Genomic DNA, 17,234 nt, shown 5'->3' with positions numbered 1-17,234 from the left:
ATAGAGATGTGGGTACGGAGGAAAAGAGAGAGGGTTGTACTCTCTGACACTTTGAGTCTCCTTACACACCGGAGACACATATTTATGTAGAACAGACAGGAAAGAAGAGCATTTTGCAGAATAAATAAAGCTAGCTTCAGAGTGCAGCTCCTCCAAACTGTGTGTTTCCTTTTCCTGTTCACTTCAGTTAGTGTTTATGGTGCAAGAATAAAATTGTACTTGTGCAGCACACACACACACACACACACACACACACACACACACACACACACTGTTCCAGTGAGCAGGTCTGCTGGAAGGAATTGCATCAGCCTGTCTGTAATGGGCAGCGTTTCGCCACATAAATCAGGGAAATAAATATCGGCCGTGCAGGGTCCTCCGGGGGGACGCCACTCTACCCCACACACACACACACACACACACACACACACACACACACACACACACACACACACACACACACACACACACACACACACACACACACACACACACTACCTCTGGTGCAGCTCTAACTGCAGCCTCTCTGCTGCTATCTTTAGCACACTCCAGCCCATTGCTGCACTCTTACACACTTTGTGTGTGATAGTGAGAGGTGTTGCATCTCTTTGTGTCTGAACTCTTTGCTCCTCCTCCTCCCTGCAGGAGTCATCTCCACCTTCCTCCATGTGCATCCGTTCGGAGCAAACCTGGAGTACCTGTGGTCCTACATCCAGAGACTGGACTCCAAGGTAAATCAGTGAGGTTATATATCTTGTATTTTCACATTTTTGGCTATTATGTCCCAAAACAAGCCCTCTGTAAAGTGGAAATAAAGCAGCCAACACATCCAGGAGGTTAGCTGACGGACTGTCTGTCTCTGTTTGTGTCTGCAGAGTTCTCCCAAACTCACCAATAGTTAGCATTAGCGTCATTAGCATGTTTAAAGATAGATGTAGTGGTGTTCATGGTGATATCTGTTAAAAGCTTCACCCCCCTACCCCAGGTGTCGGCGGGGGAGCTGGAGCGCCTCATGCTGCGCCTCCCCTCCATGTTCCGGCAGGAGCTGAGCGGTGTCGGGGCGACTCTGGAGAAAAGATGGAAGTTCTGCGGCTTCGACAGCCTCGGCTTGGCGTGACCCAGGGAGCACACACACACACACACACACACACACACACACACACACACACACACACACACACACTGATAATATCCGTGTGTGTGCGTGCTCCCAAACTGCTGGTCTCTGAACAGGAAGCAGAAAGGACGGTTATACCAAAGTTCATCCCTCACGCATTCGGCTATGAAGAACTCCTTCATGAGAGCTCGTTTTATCCAGAGGTCTGGTGGAGACACAGGTCTATCAGGGGTTAGGAAGCAGGACAGAGTCATCATATTGTTTGGACAATTCTCTGGTGAGGAGTTTGGTTATTACAGAAAGGATTGAGATGATGGGAAGAGAAGAATACAATCAGTCATTCCACACTATTTATTTCCTCGTGTGAAGAAGCTCCGGATCATCCTGCGTTTAAGAGTGAGGAAAAACAGTCTCTGTTTAAAACGTTTATAAGAGATGAAGAGGAGCTGTGGGATGAAGAGGAGGAAGATGAACGTTTTGTCATTTTCTCCAAATCCTGTCAGAATATTAATGATGATTGAGTGATTTTGAAGGGATTCCTTTCTTTGTGTTTTTCTTATTTTAATAAAGTCGTTGTCAGCAGCTGTCCTCGCTCTCTTCTCTTCTGTTTGTTTTCATGTTTACAACCTGAGGAGACAGGGAGGCCTCTTCTGGCCTCACTTGTTGTTTATATTAGCTAACATTAGCAGCTAACATTAGCAGCTAACATTAGCAGCTAACATTAGCAGCTGATATTAAGTTTCCTGTTCTGACTGCTTTTATTCACTGCTGACATTAGCAATTAGAAGCTAATGTCAGTTGCCAGTTTTGACCTGTAGATGCTATTGTTAGCTGCTAACATTGGCAGCTCATAGAGTGGCGCAGGGATGACGTATTTCTGTAGGCCGACCCGGGAGTTCGCTGGGTTCCCTCGAGAAAACAGCCATGTGATTTCTTCGTAGGTTTTTGGAATATTGTAAATAATAAGATCTATGGAAAAATAACCTGGTTGATAAATGCACGTTTTGTTCAGCCGGATAATCTCCACATGTCTACCCTACTTTTATAACTTCAGAATCATACATCTAATCGCCAGAAGCAAAATGCTAACGTTATGCTATAAACGAAGACACATAGCAGTGAAGACATCAGCAGGATGCACAGAGAGCCTGAAAGGAAGCCAGTTGGAGGCTTAGTCAAATCCTTCATTAGCATATTCTTCATACTAAGAAGGACAGAGTGGAGTAGGTGATGGACATTGTGTACACAAGGAATGCCAGGATGCACACTTTATTAGCTATAATGTCCTGGTTCAACAGGATGATGCAAGACTCTGCTCACAGCCCGAGAGCTGCTCCTGATGAAACACAGAAATGTGTGTGTGATATCTAACCGGGTATCTAGGGCAGAGCTTCACAGTGTGTTTAAGCCTACACAATGAATTGTCCTGCTTTATAATCTCTTCCTGCAGGAGAACAGTTCGCTCCAAAGAGAAATCACGGGTTCATGTAGAGGAATTCAGCTTTCAAGACCCCAGCATGCACGAGACATTAGCTGAACCAAAACTGCTTTCTGTAGAAGCAAATGGCACCATAAAACTACCCAATCTCTACGACCAAAACACTAGTTGACGGCGGCCAAAAACAGAGATGATAATGAAGCAAAAACTGACTTATTGTTTCATTCACAGAAATATAACCTAGTGCAGAAGACTTTAATTCACTGGTGCTGGTAAAAGTCAGAAGTCTCCTCGCTCCTGATTGGTCTACACTAGTGTTGCACGGTGCACCGATACTAGAAAGGTATCACGATACCCTGCCGTTAAAAACGCAACGATTCCCCCATTTCATCAGTACCGGTACTTTAAGAATGACATCGCTTTAATAAGAGCGTATTTCCTGTGTGTGTTCTGCTTCCACTCCCTGCAGCCTGCCTGCAGTGCCCCCCTCTCTCATGCACACTCCAGCTGTCAGATCATGTGACAAAACGAGAGCATGGCTGCGAGTGGGAGTGCTGTTGCCGATGCGACTTGGCTTGTTGACAAAAAAGACGCAAGAAACGAAATTTGGAAGAATTTTGGTTTCATCCCAGCTGACGGAGACACGCAGCCCCACAGGAACACCGCCGCAGCTCCGCCCGCTGTGACGGGACCGGTGCACCGAGCCAAACACTACTTCAAGTTAAAGAACTGACACACTTAACTATCTCATCTACAGCTGCAACGAGTTAAGGAGTTATTAATATGTTTGTTCTTCACTGTCGGGTAACTCCTTACTGGATCATTGAGCTGCAGGAGACGGATATGACTGGCTGGAGGAGAGGGAGAGGGGAACAGAGAGCACCCCGTTTATTTCTCCCGTGTTATTATCCAGTTAATGTAAACTGTTGAATATTGTAGTTCATCTACTATAAGTCCGCAGTTCGGTGGGCTAAGGATTGCACCACTGCTTTTTGCAGATGATGTGGTCCTAATGGCTTCATCGGTCTGTGACCTTCAGCACTCACTGGATCGGTTCGCGGCCGAGTGTGAAGCGGCTGGGATGAGGATCAGCACCTCCAAATCTGAGGCCATGGTTCTCAGCAGGAAACCGATGGACTGCACTCCAGGTAGGGAATGAAGCCTTACCCCAAGTGAAGGAGTTCAAGTATCTCGGGGTCTTGTTCTCCAGTGAGGGAACAATGGAGTGTGAGATGGGCCGGAGAATCGGAGCAGCGGGAGCGGTACTGCAGTCGCTTTACCGCACCGTTGTGAGGAAAAGAGAGCTGAGCCAGAAGGCAAAGCTCTCTGTCTACCAGGCCATCTTCGTTCCTACCCTCACCTATGGTCATGAAGGATGGGTCAGGACCGAAAGAACGAGATCGCGGATACAAGCGGCCGAAATGGGATTTCTCCGCAGGGTGGCTGGCATCTCCCTTAGGGATAAGGTGAGAAGTTCAGTCATCCAGGAGGGACTCGGAGTACAACCGCTGCTCCTTCGCGTTGAAAGGAGCCAGTTGAGGTGGTTCGGGCACCTAGTGAGGATGCCACCTGGGCGCCTCCCTAGGGAGGTGTTCCAGGCACGTCCAGCTGGGAAGAGGGGTAGACCTAGGACCAGGTGGAGGGGTTACATCTCTTCGCTGGCCTGGGAGCGCCTTGGAATCCCCCAGTCAGAGCTGGTTGATGTGACCAGGGAAAGAGAAGTTTGGGGCTCTCTGCTGGAGCTGTTACCTCCGAGACCCTGACGGAGAAGCGGGAGAAGATGGATGGATGGATGGATGGATGGATGGATGGATGGATGGATGGATGGACGGATGGATGGATGGACGGACGGACGGACGGACGGACGGACGGACGGACGGACGGATGGATGGATCTACTATAAGTAGTTTGTTTGATAGATTTTTTTCCCCCAGGTTTGAAATAAAGCACAATGCTGACATTTAGGATGGTTTTCCCTTTTTTAAGAAAAGAAAGATGAGATGTACCTTTATTAATCCCAGTGGGGAATTTGAGTGTTTAAGCAGTAACAGAGAAGAGGAAGAACAGGACCGGTTCACACAGGATATGAAACACACATTCAAATAATAAATAAAAAATCTAAAATTCTAAAAACAAAAAAATATATTAAAGATAAGAAACGAGAGTATTGTTAAAAATATACACATATACCGTATGTGTTCAGAACGAGAGTGCAGGTCAAAGTTATTGTGCAAGAGAGCAGCTTGGTGGGCTGCACACCAAGGGGTTCACCATGAGACCCACTGACAGTAACCGGACTGGTTACTGTCAGTGGGTCTCATGGTGAACCCCTTGGTGTGCAGTCCGGTTACTGTCAGGGGGTCTCATGGTTAACCTGCATGAGACCCACCACTCAGCGAGCAGGTGTGGCTGGATGGTGTTGAAGGCGCTGGAGAAGTGGAAGAACAGGGTGTGAGTTGGCTCTGTGCAGCATGTAGATGAGGGCGACCTCTGACAGTCACACACGAGGGGTTTGAGATGCTGCAGTATCTTCCAAAGATCTTCATGACATGAGAGGTCAGAGCTACAGGCCTGTAGTCTCCTGGAATGCTGGGGCGTGTTTTTTTGGGTTACTGGGACAATGCAGGAAGTCTCCCAGATCTCAGGTCCCTTCATCAGCTCCAAAGAGAGACTGAAGAGTTGCTGAAAGCTCCTGCTGACTGTCCAGCACACACCTTGAGCACCCGGGGGTTGGTGTTGTTTGTCTGGTTGTCTTCCTGTAATCGCAATACTTGATTCGGTATCGAAACAAAAATGTTGGTATCGTGACAACAGTAGTCCACACACACACATTGCTAACGAGGTCATGTGATCTAAAAAGCCAGGATGACCTTCAAAAGATCGGGACCTCCAAAGATCGATGGTGACGAACCAAAACTAAGACGGTAACAGAATAAAAACTGAGCGGCGCTAAAGATAGAGATGTTGCATCCTAAAGATATGAGGATCTTTAAAGCTTATTCTGCGTCTCATTAATGCTGTTGGTGTGTGAGGTGAAGAATAAAATAAATAAAGAGTGTGTGTCTGCCAGCTGTTGTGTACACACTGCGCCCACAGAGATGCTCACACACACACACACACACACACACACACACACACACACACACACACACACACACACACACACACACACACACACACACACACACACACACACACACATAAATACTGCAGCAGGCCTCAGTGTGATAATGTGTGTGTTCCCTGCTCTGGAGCGAGTGTGTTCCAGAGGAAACACACTTCCTAATGCGTGGACAAACAGCAGCGGCGGGGCTGTCTGTTAGCATCATTTAGTCATGCTAATGGAACACGCTACACTCATCACAGCTGACAGACTGCTGATGAAGGTCACAGGGTGCAACTGCAGACATCATAAAAATTACTCATAAATTTGATAAAATGATTGCAGGAGTAATTACAAAGACGGTGTCTTAATGACATCAAGTCGTTTCACATTAATAAAAACATTATCATTCATTTGGAAATCAGACAAAACCGTTCACCAGAGGATGTCTTAAAGGTGTCCTATCATGCTATATCTGAACAACATATTGTAGGAGTATCCATAAAAACATGTCTGAAGTGTTCTGCTCAAAACACCAGACAGATCCCCCATTGTAGCATGCCCCACCCCCCTCTGTTTCAGCCCTGTTCCTGAAGTGCTGGTTCTGTGACTGGAGCTTTAAATGAACTAGCTGAAGCTGGCCACGCCCCTTAGAGCTGAAGCTGGCCACGGGCCTTTGGAGCGGACGCTGGCCACGCCCCTTAGAGCTGAAGCTGGCCACGCCCCCTTTGGAGCTGACGCTGGCCACGCCCCCTTAGAGCTGAAGCTGGCCGCGCCCCTTTGCAGCATCACGATCTCTCCTCTGAAGAGAGGAGTTTCTAACGGAGAGACTCAGCTAAACGCTGCCGTGATTAAACCCCATATGATGTTCCAAACCACATCCAGCATTATTTCTGAAACACTTCTCAGAGTTCAGCTCTAGAACAGAGACATTATACAATCACTCTCAGTCCCTCCTGCAGACATCCTGCTGAACACACAGAGGTGCTGGGGGGGTTCAGCTCGACTGTATACGCGGGACGATAGGTTGGGACGTGTCACGTGGGGGGGCGTTGCCAGGAGTTCAACGTAAAGCCAGCCCACATTTCAGTTATGACATCATAACCGCAGCAATCTGGATCAGCTCGTTTGTACCCCCGGTTTATAGAGATGTGGGTACGGAGGAAAAGAGAGAGGGTTGTACTCTCTGACACTTTGCGAGTCTCCTTACACACCGCAGACACATATTTATGTAGAACAGACAGGAAAAAGAGCATTTAGCAGAATAGGGGACCTTTAAGTCTTTGGTCACCAGTGACAAAAAGCCAGAGGAGATTCTTCCGTTTATATTGTGGTGATCATTCTGTTGATCAAATAATGAAGAGCAGCTGAAGGGAGATTGATAGAGAGCCACAATCACCTCGATCATTTACCCAACAGACAAAAGGCCTGCTGGTTTCTCCTCCAAAGATTTGTATGTCTGGGATGCTGATAACCCTGATGTGTTTTACTGTTGCTGTTGATGGCGATCGTCTATTTTTGCCAGACTCCCCTGAACATTAGTTCATGTTTTTAAATCTAGTGTTCCTGGGGATATTTGCTGCTTTTCTCAGTTTTATATCATGTTGAAAACAAACATTTAAAGACCTCACCTCAATACTGAGAAGTGGTATAGAGTTAAAGGTTTCCCTTTATGCTGATGACCTGCTGTTGCTGTTGTATGTTTCCAACCTGCCCGTTTCTGTCCCTGCTGCCCTTACCACTCTTCAATCATTTGGTCAAATCTCTGGGTACAAATTGAATTTGAACAAAAGTGAGATATTTCCTATTAATACGGCTGCTAAGAATTATCATTTGTACAATTTCCCCTTCAGAGTGGCCCAACATAGCTTTACGCACCTGGGTATCAATATTACACATGTGCTTGAGGCACAATTCTTGAGCCAGAATACCAGAGGATTGTGAACGCTGGTCGGTACTCAATTTATATTTAGTTGCAAGAGTCAATTTGGGTAAAATGAACATTCTTCCCCGGCTCTCCTACTTATTCCAATGCATACCACTTTTTCTTCCTCAGTCCTTCTTTCGAAAGTGGATCGCTTGGTTTTGGAGTTTGTCTGGAATAAGAAGGTCAGTTGGAGGGTTGTCTTTACCAAACTTCAGGTTTAATTATTGGGCTGCCAATATTAGGATTCTTAATGATTGGCTTCAACATGAGGCCCTCAATCCTCCTTTGACGTGGCTGGTTATAGAGGCAAACTCTACCAAACCTGTGTCTTTGAAGGCTCTATACTCTCTCCTATTGATTCTTCCACTTCTCTGTATACTCAGAATGTGATTGTCAAAATCTCCCTCAGGACTTGGGTCCAGTTTAAGCGTTGGCTGCAAATCATGTCTTTCCTCCTTCCTTGGCAGATAGTGTTTTCTTAAGATGGTCCAACCTTGGTATCAACACTTTTAAGGATCTGTATATGGATAAGGTTTTTGCATCCTTTCAGCAGACAGGTTTTCTCTTCCCAAACAAGTCTTTTAGATATCTGCAGGTTCGTAGCTTTGCTCGTAGCACGTTTCCTATGTTTCCCAATCTACCTAATGATTCCACTCTGGATGTTTTCTTGACACCATTTCCAACTTTGAAAGGCTCAGTTTCCAATATATACAACCAAATTCATCTCTTGCAGTCGGAGTCATTAAACTCCATAAAGACCGCTTGGGAGGAGGATTTGGGGGAACCGATACCGGATGAGGTGTGGGAGGAGATTCTAGGACGTGTACACAAATCATCAATTTGTGGAGGACATGGTCTCATTCAAGGTAAACTATTACACCGTATTTATTATACTAAGGCCCCTCTGGCTTGGATCTATGGCAGTGTATCACCAGCCTGTGATAGGTGTCGACAGTCTCCTGCAGACCTCATCCACATGTTCTGGCTTTGCCCATCCCTGCATACGTATTGGGTGGAGATTTTCACGACGATTTCAGAGCTAATTGGGGCCCCAGTGGCACCGACGGCTCTTACTGCATTGTTTTGGGTCTCTCCCTCTCCGCCCTCCCTCCCTCAGTCCACCCTACTGGCTAGAAGGTTGATTTGGATTAAATGGAAAGGTACTGTACCTCCATCTCACACTCACTGGATGAATTTTTGACCTGAAGATGGAAAGGATTAGGTCTTCCCTGAGTGGCTCCTCAAATATATTTGGGAAGATATAGGGTCCTTTTTCAACTTTGTCAAGAGGATAAAGTTCCCATCTATTCCCAATTAGACTTTTCCATTTTGGAGTGGCCCTAACACTGGACGAGTTGTCGCGGGGAGGAGGTGCTGCCGCACTGACATTTATTACTGACATTTTAGTTTTAGCTGACTGTTGTTTTTTTATTTTGTCTGTTTGTCTTCAGTTTAAGTGGGATTTTGTTTGTCCTGGTGTTGAGCAGTATTTACATTGTTATCATATCTATTTTTGTAATAAGTGAATATTTTTTTACCCACTAATATAACGCAGTACTTCTGAAATGTGGGTAATATAATACCTGTTACCTCTCAGTAACAGTTACAACACATTTTAGATGATGTGGTGTTTAGTTTCTGAGAACTCACAAACATCACGAGACATTCCGACACCAGAGAAACAATTGAGCAGGTAGAATAGTAACTCAGTAAGCCTGTTTCCTATTGGTTCAGAGGGCTGCAGGAACAGACTGGTTCCTATCCAGCAGGTCACAGGGCCGTGCAGAGGCTCCACTAACATGTTATTAATGACACACAGAGACGTCACGGTACCGGTATCACATATTATCCAGCCCACTGAAACGGAGCAGGAGTTTAACCTCTAGCTCTTTCCTCATGTTCAGCATGTACTGCCAGATAGAGAGCTTTAATTACTGAGCTGCAGTAAACTACATGTTAGCATTTAAAGCCAACAGTGCCAGATTAATGTCATCATGTTTAAAAGTGGAGGTTTTGGAACAACCTTCGACTTGAGTCAGAAAGATCTTTGTTTTCTAATACATTGAAATGATATTTGTTAATGTATGCTGCTGTAGATGATCATGATTTGGATATTGTTAGGGGATGATGTTGGAACACATGACCTCGTTAGCAATGAGTGTTTGCACCAATCAGGAGCGAGGAGACTTCTGACTTTCACCAGCCCCGGTGAATTAAAGTCCTGTGTTCTGCGTTGTATTCTGTGAATGAGTCTGGAACAATACGTCTCACTGAGGATGAACAGTCTCTGCAGGTACAGCTTCAGGGAGGAGCAGCAGGAAGCAGCGAGGACAGGATTAGTAAATGTGTGTCTTTGTTCTTCCTCTGTTTTCCCCTCTATCTCTTTCTCGCAGTCCCTCCTCCTCCATTCATCTTCCTCCCGCTCCATCTGCCTCGCCGCCTTTTGTTCTGGAAGCAACAGGAAATACAAACAGAGGCGACAGAGGATGAATCTGTGCCCGGAGGACAATTCCTCAAGAGCGCCATCCCTCTCTCTCTCTGTGGACAAACACAGAGAGATGAGGCTCTGCGCTCAGAGGGACGAGTGCTGATAAATGAAGAGCCTGAGAGAGTTAGGGCAGGTTTTCACAGGGTGCTGCTCCATGATGTGTGTTAGTCCTCCTTTCATAGAGACTGAAAATGAAGTTCTGTATGGTGAGGTCCCTACCACGGTTATTGTACATGTCTGAAGGACCAGGATTCCTACAGTGAATGTTCTTCATGTCCAACAGCTGTTCCTGTCAGCCGACACATTCAGGGTCTCATTTCATCGTTTTCGTTCAAGCCCTACTTTCTAGAAAAATGAGATCAGCAGCCAAATTGCCTCCTGGCCGAAAATATCTATCCCCTGTGTGTGTGTGTGTGTGTGTGTGTGTGTGTGTGTGTGTGTGTGTGTGTGTGTGTGTGTGTGTGTGTGTGTGTGTGTGTGTGTGTGTGTGTGTGTGTGTGTGTGTAGGAATGTCTCGACACCACAGAAAACAAGGTGAGGACAAAGAGCCAAGGCTAATTACAGCCGCTGTCTGCTGGCTTCATTAGAGTCTCACACACACACACACACACACACACACACACACACACCTGTCACGATGCCTGCTTGTCATTAGACCTGGCAGCCATTACTGAGAGTGTGAAATAGTGTGTAGGCTGCAGGTTGACGGCTGTGTGTGAAGGCTTCTATTCATACTGTGGGAAGTACTGCAGTACTATCATTCAGGTACTGCAGTACTATCATTCAGGTACTGCAGTACTATCATTCAGGTACTGCAGTACTATCATTCAGGTACTGCAGTACTATCACTCAGGTACTGCAGTACTATCATTCAGGTACTGCAGTACTATCACTCAGGTACTGCAGTACTATCATTCAGGTACTGCAGTACTATCACTCAGGTACTGCAGTACTATCATTCAGGTACTGCAGTACTATACTATCACTCAGGTACTGCAGTACTATCATTCAGGTACTGCAGTACTATACTATCACTCAGGTACTGCAGTACTATCACTCAGGTACTGCAGTACTATCATTCAGGTACTGCAGTACTATCATTCAGGTACTGCAGTACTGTACTACCACTCAGGTACTGCAGTACTATCATTCAGGTACTGCAGTACTATCATTCAGGTACTGCAGTACTGTACTACCACTCAGGTACTGCAGTACTATACTAGAGTTCACTTGAGTCTCTCTTAAGGTGGTTGTTAAGTGTGAAGGATTGCAAAAGTCATAAAGCCAAAGCCAGGGTCCGGGTCAGGGTCCGGGTCGGGTCAGGGTCAGGGTCAGGGTCAGGGTCAGGGTCAGGGTCAGGGTCAGGGTCAGGGTCCGGGTCCGGGTCAGGGTCCGGGTCAGGGTCCGGGTCAACTTTAGCATATTTGCTTTTGCATTGTAAGTTCAGCAGTTTAGCTTTTAGGTTGTAGCTTTAGCATCCGATGAACTCTTCTTAAGCTCCTATTTATTCTACTTTATCTGACTCCAACATCTTCTGGCTCTGGTTTGGTCTCCCCCACCTCCTGAGGGAAACATCTGCGCCTGTATGAACAAGTCTGTGATTACATCGGGATGCTTTGTGAGAAGAAGAACCTGCTGTTATACAGACGATGTTCCAGTTAGCATTTCTGAAGGACTAGGCTTTACATCTGGTTTCTAAAAGCTGAGCTCGTTGTGATCTCTGCTGATTATTCCAACATTTATTTCCTACCATCTTCACTGTACAAAAGATCCATGCACTGTAACTGTAACTAATATATGTGTAATGTAATGTGTACATCTACCTACAGGTGGAAATATCTAGTTCCTGCAAAGTATAAACATTGTGTTTTATTTTGAAAGTTCATGGATAAAACAGGAAGTAATGTTTGTTAATAAGGAAAATGCTGGTCACTGATTGGTTGAGGGGGTCGGGGGGGAAGTTGGCAGAAAGTGAAGGGATGGAGAGAGGGGGTGAGAGTGGTGGCTTGATTGACAAAGTCCGAGATTGAATTACAGTGTGTGTGTGTGTGTGTGTGTGTGTGTGTGTGTGTGTGTGTGTGTGTGTGTGTGTGTGTGTGTGTGTGTGTGTGTGTGTGTGTGTGTGTGTGCTGAATGAGTTCAGGTTGAAGTTGATACAAAGGTGATCTGAACTAGTTTGATATAATCATTTCCAGTTAAAGGGATTATTAATCTGACATGATTGAAGGCACATTCTGACTGTATGTTTCATGGTGTTCACAAGTACACAGTGAATAATTGATCTCTATTTCTCAAACTGATTCAGTGTGAAATGTGGTGATTTCTGTTATCAGAGGTATTTAAACTAAGGTGTTTAAGTGACCAGTGAAGTTACTGGTTATTTAAAGGTGCTTATAGGGACTCAGGATAACACAAAGGGTACATTGTAACATATGAACAGGATAACACAAAGAGGAATAAGACAGCTTTACTTTGGAATTCTTTGTTGTAAATTTGATTATTAGAGTTAACGAACTCAGGGCCCTTCCTGATTAAACTAGGGAATAACTGGGCCACATACAGATGCAGAGCAGACTGTGAAGAAGGGGAGAAACAACAGGTGGTGGTAAGCCACACACACACACACACACACACACACACACACACACACACACACACACACACACACACACACACACACACACACAGCTTGGCTCACTCAAAAATACTCTGGCAGTGTCCCTTTAAAGGAGCAGTCAGACGTTTTGGGTTTATTTTGTAAGTGGTATAAATATAATGTAATTATTTTGGATTATAGCCAATCATCTGCACAAAAATGTCTCATTAAAGCTGCAAAACTGTGTTGATTGTGCCTAACATATGTATTTATTACTTAGTTGTTTTTTGTATATCCCTTTTTACTCCCCCTTTTTCTACGCTCTTCTCTTTTTATGTTTTATGTTCTTTTATATTCGCACTGTGGGACTGCCAGAAACGGTATTTCAATGTTCTGTATGTATAACACATGTGGAGACTTTGACTTTGACTGAACAACACTTCCACATTCATGCACAAATGTCCAAAATGCTTCTTCAGGCCTCAGGTATTAGATTCCCTCTCCACAGAGAGCCTACTTCAGGGTTCTGGATCCTTGTTTCATTGTAGCTGAGAACACCGTTAATCTGAAGTCCTCTGACCAGGTTTTGTATATATCTGCTGCCTCTCACACACTGTTCCTCTGTGTGTGAGAGGCAGCAGCTTCACAGCAGGCTAACACTGACCCTGTGAGGACAGCAGCACACACTGCAGGCTCTCATCACTTGTGCTTTTTCTATGTATATTAAATATTAGATATGTAGATTATTTATTGTTCGACATGCTAAATCATGTTGTTTCTGATGTGACATATTTTGGGATACTGTCGACAAACTCTACTTTTTTCAAATTTAAATCTGTTTTATATTTATAAACATTCAACAGGAAGTTGATCAAGCCGGATAAGAATCCGTGTGCTGGGCAGCGAACACAAGTTAGTATTTTTGACATACTATGCTATGTCTCTTTCATGACGTACTGAACAACAAGGTACTGCTTTTTCTTTTTGACAAAGTACCCACACCACCCCTCCCCCCCGCTCCCTTCACTGGCTACCAGACCCTGGTGCTGGCCCACTGATCTCAGGACAGCGGAGGGTCTACAGATCTTCCATCGCAGACTGAAGACCCTCCTGCTTTACTTATAAATAATCAGAGAAATGTAAAAGATGTTTCTGTTACACACTTTCCTAAGACTACTCATTATTATTCTTCAACGTACCATACCAGGACTTCATGAGCAACATTTATGGCACGCGTCTCTATTCATCATGTTACTGATTTCTATGACTTTTTATGACCTACTATAACTTTAGTTATTTTTACAACAACCTATGAAAGCACCTTTATGAAGTAAACATTTTACTCTCATGACACTGTCCAAACTATGTTAACATACTATGCTCTCACTCCTGTGACCCTGAATATGAAGCTTAATATAAACGTCCTGTGAGAGCTCATCAAAGCAGAAGAAAGACACGGACTCAAGCAGGCTCGGAGACACGGTGTAGTGCTGATAATCATGCTTTATTAAACCAATAACTGGAGGAAAACTCAAGGAGGCTGCAAAACGCTACATCTCTACCTTCAGTCTAGCAAAGAGCGGGAGCTCCTCCTCCTCCTCGCCGTGCAGCGCGGTGTTCCGGCTGCACGGCGCCCGCTGACTGACTGCTAATATCTAACACACACACACACACACACACTGCATCGCTCCGAGAGACAGCTCCGCCTCTGCAAACAAGCGCCGGCCGGGCTCTGCTCTCGTGATGTGATGTTATCTGAGAGCCGGGCCGGGGTCGCCTGCAGAGCCGGAGCACAATCAAAAAGAAACACTGGCTCAGGGAGTGCAGGCCGCTCGCACTGTGAGCATGTCATCGAAATGGCGGTATGACATAATTTGTCGGAGAACGAGGCCCAGTCGTGCTGCTTACATGAGGGTATATGCAAACAGCACTCAGGGTCTCGCCTCAGTTTCTATGCAGCGCCGTGCATTCTTATATATCATATATCTGTCAGTAACTTCAACAGGGAGCCTCTCTACCTGCTGAGGCAATCTTCAGACTTCAACGCTTCGTTGAGGCACAGAGTTTAGTTTCTCAGCCTAACAGGGTATTCGTTCCTAGTGAAACTTTCTCCAGTTAGACCACATTCAGTTTCTTTTGTTCAGTTACTATTATTGTCATAAATAACAATGCATACATTTCCCATAACCGTTAAATTCGGCTATATACATTATGTACATGTCACAGAAAAAGGGATTAAATCCTCAGTCATAGTTATCCAATATGGCACATTTTATAACAACGTTAGACTGTAGTCTAGTTTGGCATAAATTAATGTCAAGATTGGTACAAAAATAGTTCATATTTACAAGAACAGAAATCCAGATCGTTATCAAGAAGAATTATTTCGCTTAATTAATAAATAAAAAGGCATGGAAGAAGGGAAAGGGGACGATGGGGTTTGAGACTTTTTTTTTACACTGATCGAATGCTGATGTGGACGGTTGCTGAGTCGGAGCCCAGCTCGTTGGACAGTTTCAGGGTGTAGGTCCCAGCGTCCTCCTCCTTCACGCCGGTGATGATGAGCGTGGTCAGGTCCTCCGTGGTGTCGATGTGGAAGCGTCCGCCGGCAGTAACCTCGATGTTCTTGCCGCCGCGCGACCACTGGATGAGTTTGGCGTCTCCGGAGAAGGCACAGGTGACGGTTAGAACTTTGCCCGGCTCGATGCTGATGTCCTCCGGCAGAGCCTCGATCCTGGGGGCAGAACCTGGAACATACAGAACATCAACATTAGCTGAGATTAAAAACTAGAGACAACAACTGAAAATACCCCCGGAGATAAAACAGACTTCATCCCGACTCTTACCGATGGCTCTGAAGGCTGACCCCTCCGTCATGCTGCTGCTGGAGCTCATGGCGTACGTCTCAGACGTCAAAGAGGACATACTGGACATGGACATGGTCTCAAACTTCATCTCAGCGGCCATGCTGCTCATGGAGCTGGACTCCATCATGGAGGCCATCATGGCCTGCTGGGCGGAGGAGGAGGAGGAGAAGGAGGAAGACTCTTGCATCGCGTGCATTTCTTTCTTCATCATCATGGACGAGCTCACGGACGAACTCACGGACGTCATTGAAGACTCCTTAAGACTCATCGCCATTGATCCTGATCGGGGGAGACACGGAAATGGTTAATATGTCTTTAGAATGACTTCAAACTAAAGGGGGACTATTTGGAACAAACTAGTCTTCCTGTGTTACCTGGAGTTCTTGAGTAAATTGGAGGAAAATAATGACTGCATTAAATAATGTTTTGTTGAAATCCTGTAAAGGGATGAGGATACTAAGGATAAATGAGACTGTATGTGTGAGGGTTAGTTTCCTATAGTCTGCTGTTTTAAACGCCGCCTTTCACTTTGACTCATCAAGACATTTCTAGATGTTCTGGACGTTCACTATGGAGACAAGTGAGAGTGAGTATTGACCTACGGTACCATTCAGGGACGAGGTATTCTTATTTCATGATGTTCTTTAATGAGCATGACATTGGACTAAATCTGCCTGGATACTCGAGACTGGTGCTCACCTTTAAGTGCCAGTTGCTGCTCGTGGTAGCCTGTAACCTTCATGCGTATGGACTGGAACACCTGTCCGGTGAAGGAGAAGGAGGATTTGGATACCCCTCCCTCGGACGTCATCTCGCAGGTGTACTCTCCCTGGTCGCTGTCGGTCAGGTCGTGGATCAGCAGGCTGCAGGAGCCCTCAGAGTAGTGCATCTCGAAGTGACTGCTCTGGGAAAGCCTCCTCCCGTTGAAAGACCACACTGACTCTCGAACGCTGCTCTCGCAGACGCAGGACATCCGGACCAAGCCCTCGCTGGCCTCGGCTGTCACCTGACTCAATACCTTGGGGGGTTTAGGGACCGGGGATTTGACTGTGGGAGGGGACGCAACTCTCTTGGGCGACATAATCGGAGGTGGAGACTTCACCCGAGGAGGGGATTTGATGCCCACGGGTTCAGGGGACTTCAAGGCTCTTGGTGATTTGATGCCTGAAGGCTCTGGGGATTTGAGACCTCTTGGTGATTTAATTCCTGCTGGTTCTGGAGATTTGGCTCCAAATGGTGATTTTATTCCTGCTGGTTCTGGAGATTTGACACCAAAGGGTGATTTTATTCCTGCTGGTTCTGGGGACTTTATACCTCTAGGTGTTTTTATCCCTGCAGGTTCTGGGGACTTGACACCAAAAGGTGATTTAACTCCTGCAGGTTCGGGAGATTTCACACCAAAAGGGGATTTAACTCCTGCAGGTTCTGGAGATTTGATACCTCTAGGTGTTTTTATTCCTGCAGGTTCTGGAGATTTGACACCAAGAGGTGATTTTACTCCCTCTGGTTCAGGTGACTTCACTCTGGGTTCAGGAGATTTTACACCCCGTGGTGACTTAATTCCCTCAGGTTCGGGAGATCTGACCCCTGGTGTGGGGGACTTCACACTTGGAGTAGGAGACGTTACCCTCGGCGTTGGTGACTTCACGCTCGGGACAGGTGAGGTTACACTTGGTTCGGGTGACTTCACACTCGGCG

At 45.8% G+C, this 17,234-nt stretch overlaps 2 protein-coding genes across 5 annotated transcripts in view; one reads left to right on the top strand and one right to left on the bottom strand.

Moving 5' to 3' along the window:
• enox1 (ecto-NOX disulfide-thiol exchanger 1) overlaps nt 1-1,684 on the top strand; it is a 46,278-nt gene extending 44,594 nt beyond the window's left edge. For all 4 annotated transcript variants that reach the window (XM_063887189.1, XM_063887191.1, XM_063887190.1 and 1 more), the window contains 2 exons: nt 646-731; nt 986-1,684. In XM_063887189.1, coding sequence (XP_063743259.1) covers nt 646-731; nt 986-1,117 — 218 coding nt within the window. In that variant the 3' untranslated portion in view covers nt 1,118-1,684. The remainder of the gene's footprint in view (nt 1-645; nt 732-985) is intronic.
• Nucleotides 1,685-14,154: 12,470 nt separating this feature from the next.
• Nucleotides 14,155-17,234, bottom strand: part of LOC134867399 (titin-like) — a 196,592-nt gene continuing 193,512 nt past the window's right edge. The window contains 3 exon segments of the mRNA XM_063887937.1: nt 14,155-15,416; nt 15,516-15,815; nt 16,236-17,037. Coding sequence (XP_063744007.1) covers nt 15,124-15,416; nt 15,516-15,815; nt 16,236-17,037 — 1,395 coding nt within the window. The 3' untranslated portion in view covers nt 14,155-15,123.

Source organism: Eleginops maclovinus, chromosome 7 (assembly GCF_036324505.1).
Source record: "Eleginops maclovinus isolate JMC-PN-2008 ecotype Puerto Natales chromosome 7, JC_Emac_rtc_rv5, whole genome shotgun sequence".
NCBI classification, from domain to species: Eukaryota; Metazoa; Chordata; class Actinopteri; order Perciformes; family Eleginopidae; genus Eleginops; species Eleginops maclovinus.
The sequence above is the reverse complement of the archived record's forward strand: the minus strand, read 5'-3'. Positions and strand labels throughout refer to the sequence as shown.